At 38.8% G+C, this 5,191-nt stretch overlaps 1 protein-coding gene across 1 annotated transcript; it reads right to left on the reverse strand.

Annotated features, from left to right (window-relative positions):
• Nucleotides 1–2,519: 2,519 nt before the first annotated feature.
• Nucleotides 2,520–4,675, reverse strand: socs3a (suppressor of cytokine signaling 3a). The gene is made up of 2 exons (XM_055035184.1): nucleotides 4,560–4,675; nucleotides 2,520–4,188 (listed from the first exon to the last, which is right to left on the reverse strand). The coding sequence occupies exon 2, from the start codon at nucleotides 4,105–4,107 to the stop codon at nucleotides 3,502–3,504; it is 606 nt and encodes a 201-aa protein (XP_054891159.1). The 5' UTR covers nucleotides 4,108–4,188; nucleotides 4,560–4,675; the 3' UTR covers nucleotides 2,520–3,501.
• Nucleotides 4,676–5,191: the final 516 nt, after the last annotated feature.

The following is a 5,191-nucleotide window of genomic DNA, read 5'->3' on the forward strand; positions in this document are numbered from 1 at the left end:
ACGTCTGTACAAATTATGTTTAATATGCAATGTGTGGTGGAAACTAGCAATGCAAATCAGTCACTGTGAAACATGGTGGTGGCAGCATCTTGTAGGGAAGAGTTTCTTCAAGAGGAACAGGAAAGCTTGTCAGAGTTGATGGGAAGATACATGGAGCTAAATATGTTGGTTCCAAGAGAGAACGTTGAGGCTACAAAAGATTTGAGAGTGGAGAAGATGTTCACCTCCAGGAGGACAGTAACCCTAAACATACATATCCAATGGAAAGTATCACACAAATGTTGACTGATGTCCTCCATCCAAAATACTTTTAGCTGAAACAAATGCAGTGAAAAAAGCTTTCTAGATTCTATTGAATCAAGTGGGTCCAATGTCGTAAACAGTCCATATTTATAACATTTCACCATTTATTTTTTCCATCTGGAAAAAAAGTGAAAATGCATGTTTTCCTCTCCTTCCCAGAAATATGCCTAACTTTCTGCGACTCTGTCATACACGACCTTGAGGAAATACATTCCTGTTTGTAGTTGTCATATGTCAGAATGTGGAAAAGTTCAGGATGTCTGAATACACTTAGTTCTCTTTTGTGATGTTCCTGCACGGATCTTAGACATAATCACAGTGTAAGAACACATTCCACAAGCCTAATTGATTTAAATCCTTACCCTTTCCAAGGAAATCATTATATGGGCTATTTCCTGTTAAGAGAAACCAAACCAGTTACAAAACAGTCTAACTGAGGAGAAAAAAGCTTAAGCCTTGCTTTTTGTAATACTTATTTGTGTAGGGGTTAGTGAGGCTTTTAGCTTGTTTATCATCTTAACAACTAACAGTAAAGTTAATGTTTTACTTTGTGCAGTCTTATGTAATGCATATATGGATGTTCACCTGAGCAATGAAAACACACTGGAATTACAACTTGTAACGGAAAAAACTGTTTTTCTGAATGTTATCAATCTCTAAGATCAGGACATCAATGCTGCAGTATGTAACTTTTACAAAAAATAAAAGACCTCTGCTTGGTCTGCCTAACACTGGGAACTTAACACTGGGTACCTAAGTAAAACAAAAGCAAACTTTTGTTTTACATAGGTAGTTTACCTAAAAACCAAACTTTTGTTAGCTTAGGTAAAGTTTTACCTAAGTAAAACTTTTGTTTTACATAAGTAAAAAACTGTTTCCCATTAAAAATGGAAAAGCTAATTGCAAAACTCAGCATGAAGGAAACTGTCTCAATAAATTATTTGTTATTTATTCAGTCTGCTTGCACAGCACATTTTGTACTTCCTTGAGACGCTGCATTGCTCAGGTGAACATGACAACAATGCTGCAGATTGTCTTTAGTGATCGAACACATTGCTCCATAGAAGCTGGCATCTCTGCAGGTTCATTCCTGCTCATATTGTTTGCATGTTGTTTATACACAACAGGAAAACAATACACCCCGTAGACGGTCTAAGTTCCATCAAACTGACGTTTTTGTGTTTGCATATTTTTGAGGTCTGCTGAATGGTGTGCAAGGAACCGGACATTCTCAGAACCAGAGTATCGCTATAATAATTTTAGACTACTATCAGATCATAGTGTCACTATGCTTGTACTTGCACTTGCATGTCAGGTCATGGCAACACCTACAAAGAAACCAGTGAGTCACATAAGAACAAAGGATGTGCCTTCCCCTTCTCTAGAAAACTAGATCAAAGCCTGAAAGTTCTTGAGTATTTTGACAGAGATCAACTTCTTTAGTAAGTGGAACACCATTTTGTTCAAAGGGAGACAAGAGTGAAAAGGAAATTTATAACTAAGAGAACAATTTATATGTGATAAGAGAGGGGTGTGTTTGCCTGGCATCACTGAAAATACAGAAAGACGTTGCTGTGGTTTTCTTTCATTCTTTAAGCATTAAAGGTATTGCTTAATTTAACACAAGGGGGAAGTCACAAACTCAGGAGAGCAATCTTGTGGCTTTGTTTGTGTTGCAAGAAAAGTTCAGCTGAAAATGACGTGAACATCGCTGCAGGGTGGTGTGAGATTTTCAGACTAGGATAACTTCAAATCAAAAATATCACAGAATAAATACAAAGATGTTCCTCCTGCTGCCGTAGCTACAGTTCTGTGGCATTTATTTGTATTTTTCTTCTCATCATAGACATATGGCAGAAAAGTACCATTGACAATTTCTCTAAAACTAATAAAACACCTGCTTAGATTTGGTGAAGGCAGTCTTTACAGCCAAAATTTGATTATAAAGGTAAAATGCCTTCTTTCAGAAAGATGACTGGCAGAGTGCAGCAGGTACAGGAAGGAGAAAGCTGCTGAAAAGCATTGCTTTTTCTTGCATATCACTTAGTATTTTAAAATGGTTAAATACTTAGTATATTTATTTTACTGATTTAAAAATGTAAAGCCTGAGATTCCTATCATGAAACTGCAGATTGTCTGCACTCAAGAGTATTCCTTTAATTTATATATTTCTTGGTCATTTTCATAAGAGCACAAAACAGATAAACAACAAGAACTTGTTTTAACAAAAATATGACTTTATTATAAATTAATATGTTTAGACAAATATAAATAAGTGCAAAGTTGTATTAATCTGCTTGCTTTGTCAAACTTCTCAGATATCTTCAAGCATCCACAACCAGAGTTTGGCTGACAAAAATACATCTTTGAAAAAAGATCGCACACCCACAAAAAAAAACATAAAAAATACAAATTTCATCATGTAAACATGGTATAGAGAAAAGTAAATGCTTGATCTACTCCCCTTATATAAAAAAATTATAACCAATGTTATAGTTTATCTACAGGCACTGGATATGTTCTCAGTGCCACACACACAAAAAAACAACTTAATCTCTTAGAACAGAGTTGTTCATCTCTACTCTCTTGTAGGATTCTGAGTCAGTCATTTTCCAACATGCTTTCATGTTGTTCTGGCAATTTTTTTGGCATAATTTCCCATCTCCCTGAAGCAACACACAGACCTCACATGAACATTTTGTTTAATCCTGACCCATAAACAAAAACCACAAGCATCTGCAGTATCTGTTAAGTTCTTAGGCTTCCAATGTCTGGGGACATTCAGCTGCAGATCTATGAGTTTGCTTAGAGCAAGTCCGGCCTTGGTTGAAGGGATCGTCTACTGAGGCTTGATCGAAGAACTTGTCGGTCTCTCAGGGTGCTGATTAGCATCAGCAGCAGCACAGGAAAATTTGTGTCATCACATAATAGACAGCTGACTGCGAACTTCACTTGAGTTCTTAGTGAGTTGTACGTCATCAGTGAGGCAGAGGAGGATGGAATGGCTTATCTCTTTTTTTCATATCGCCATGTCACAAAGCTGGTGTTTTTATTCTCCTTGTTGTGTCTTCTGACAAACTGAAGAGAATCTGCACTTTCATTTGCTCCTCTGGGCCCGATTCAGTCATCTCTGCTACATCATACATGGGTGTCCTCCCATAGCTGTACTGGCACCATCCCGTTTTCATTGGCATCAGTCTAGAGAGCAATCTGGTATTTATCAAGGTAATCCTTAACTTTGCCAGGAAGCTTCTCTTTTATGCCTGAAATGTCCAAGTCTTTGTTAATTTTCTTCCTGCAAAGGTGCTTCAAAGGTGAAATGGATAGGTAGAGTGGCTTGACGAGCATAAGAGGCATCCTCTCCCCTCCAGCGTTGATGTAGTAGACAAAACCTGATGTCCCTAGTCGGATATAGAAATCAACTAGCTTGAGGACACAGTTAAAGCGGGGAGCTTTTTCCAAATTCCCGGGATCCGTCTGCAAGTGGAAGGAGTCTTCCTCGCAGACTATGCGCAGATTTTTGGTGCCGGTTTTTGTCTTGACGCTGAGGGTGAAGAGGTGCTGTCTGTCGGAGCTCTCCCGGATCAGGAAGGTACCGGGTGCCTGCCTGGCCAGGACAATACTGGCCTCCTTCCCAGTGATGGCGCTCCAGTAAAAGTCACTCTCTCTGAGTCCACGTAATGTCTCCAGAACCATCAGAAACTGATCCTCTGAGACGAAAGTCTTGTAGTGGTATTGCTTCTGCATTTTGGCAACCATAAAGCAGTCTTCGCTGACAGCAGGGTTCTTGCTGAACGTTACCATCTCTCAGAGGGTGGAACAAGGAGCTGAGGTGAACTGAGGTCCAGAAGTTTGCTGGATTAGGTATGTAGAGGACTGAAGAACCTGAATATGAAAAAAGACAGAAAAGTTGTTTTAAATTTCAAAAACAACAACATGTCTAACTTTGTAGGAACCTCAAGCCTAATTATTTATATTTTAATTATTTCTCAATAGACAATTAAAATAAATGTTTCAAACCTGACCAGAAATAAAAAGCCACCTTTAGATTTAAATGGCATTTGGGTCAACTGTTCGCTATGATCTGCCATCTCGGTCAGTTCCAGTAAAGTCAATGTAATCCCCACTACGCGATTTGCATGCCGCTGCCGGCTTCTCTAAACACTCAGACCCGGTCAGGTAAACAGCCCAGACATGATATAAGGTTTGTTTAAAAACCCAGATCCGAAGTCCTAACAACAAAGAACGATCCTCACCTGAAACTGGTTCTCCAGACGTCGTTATTTTATAATCCAAGAGAGTTCTCTTGTACTTTTTTTTTTTTTCCTCTAACAGGCAGCTTCTTGTAGTTGCCTTTTGTTCTGCAGAGCGAAGAGCTGAGTGAAGCAGAAAGGAGAAGAGGAGTCATTTATAAACAGTTCTCTATGGTAAAGCTCCGCCTCCTCTTCCAGTAAACTCTTCTTGGCAGATTGACAGGAAGCTTTTGTTGCTTTTTTTTTTCTCGTTTAGGATTCCAGCTCTGAGAAGTGCCCTCCCCCTGCCTGTTCACACTTTGGGAGGAGCTGCAAGCAGCAGTCTATTTACTGAGAGTATCCTAAACTCGGTTGTTTTTTTTCATACATATAACAGATCATTTAAGTTTTCAAAACCTTCTGAATTAAAGAAATACTCATGAAAGGTGACTATATAGCTTTTGTTCGGGGTTTTCTTTTTTTTCTTCTTCTTTTGCTTCGGTGGTTCTGCTTATTATCTTTAGAGTGAAGTAATGATTCACTCCTGCAGTTTTATGTAATCGGTTTCTGAGAAATTTGTGGTAACTATGGCTCACATCATCTGCAAACATGAATGTGCCCTATAGGGGGCAGACTTTACGGGAAACTAAACCAGC

Source organism: Poeciliopsis prolifica, unplaced genomic scaffold (assembly GCF_027474105.1).
Source record: "Poeciliopsis prolifica strain line A6 unplaced genomic scaffold, Auburn_PproV2 SCAFFOLD010, whole genome shotgun sequence".
Classification (NCBI taxonomy): domain Eukaryota; kingdom Metazoa; phylum Chordata; class Actinopteri; order Cyprinodontiformes; family Poeciliidae; genus Poeciliopsis; species Poeciliopsis prolifica.

Bases quoted from the DNA above. Each gene is read 5' to 3' on its own strand.
- socs3a (XM_055035184.1), bottom strand. From the start codon at position 4,107: ATGGTAACGTTCAGCAAGAACCCTGCTGTCAGCGAAGACTGCTTTATG.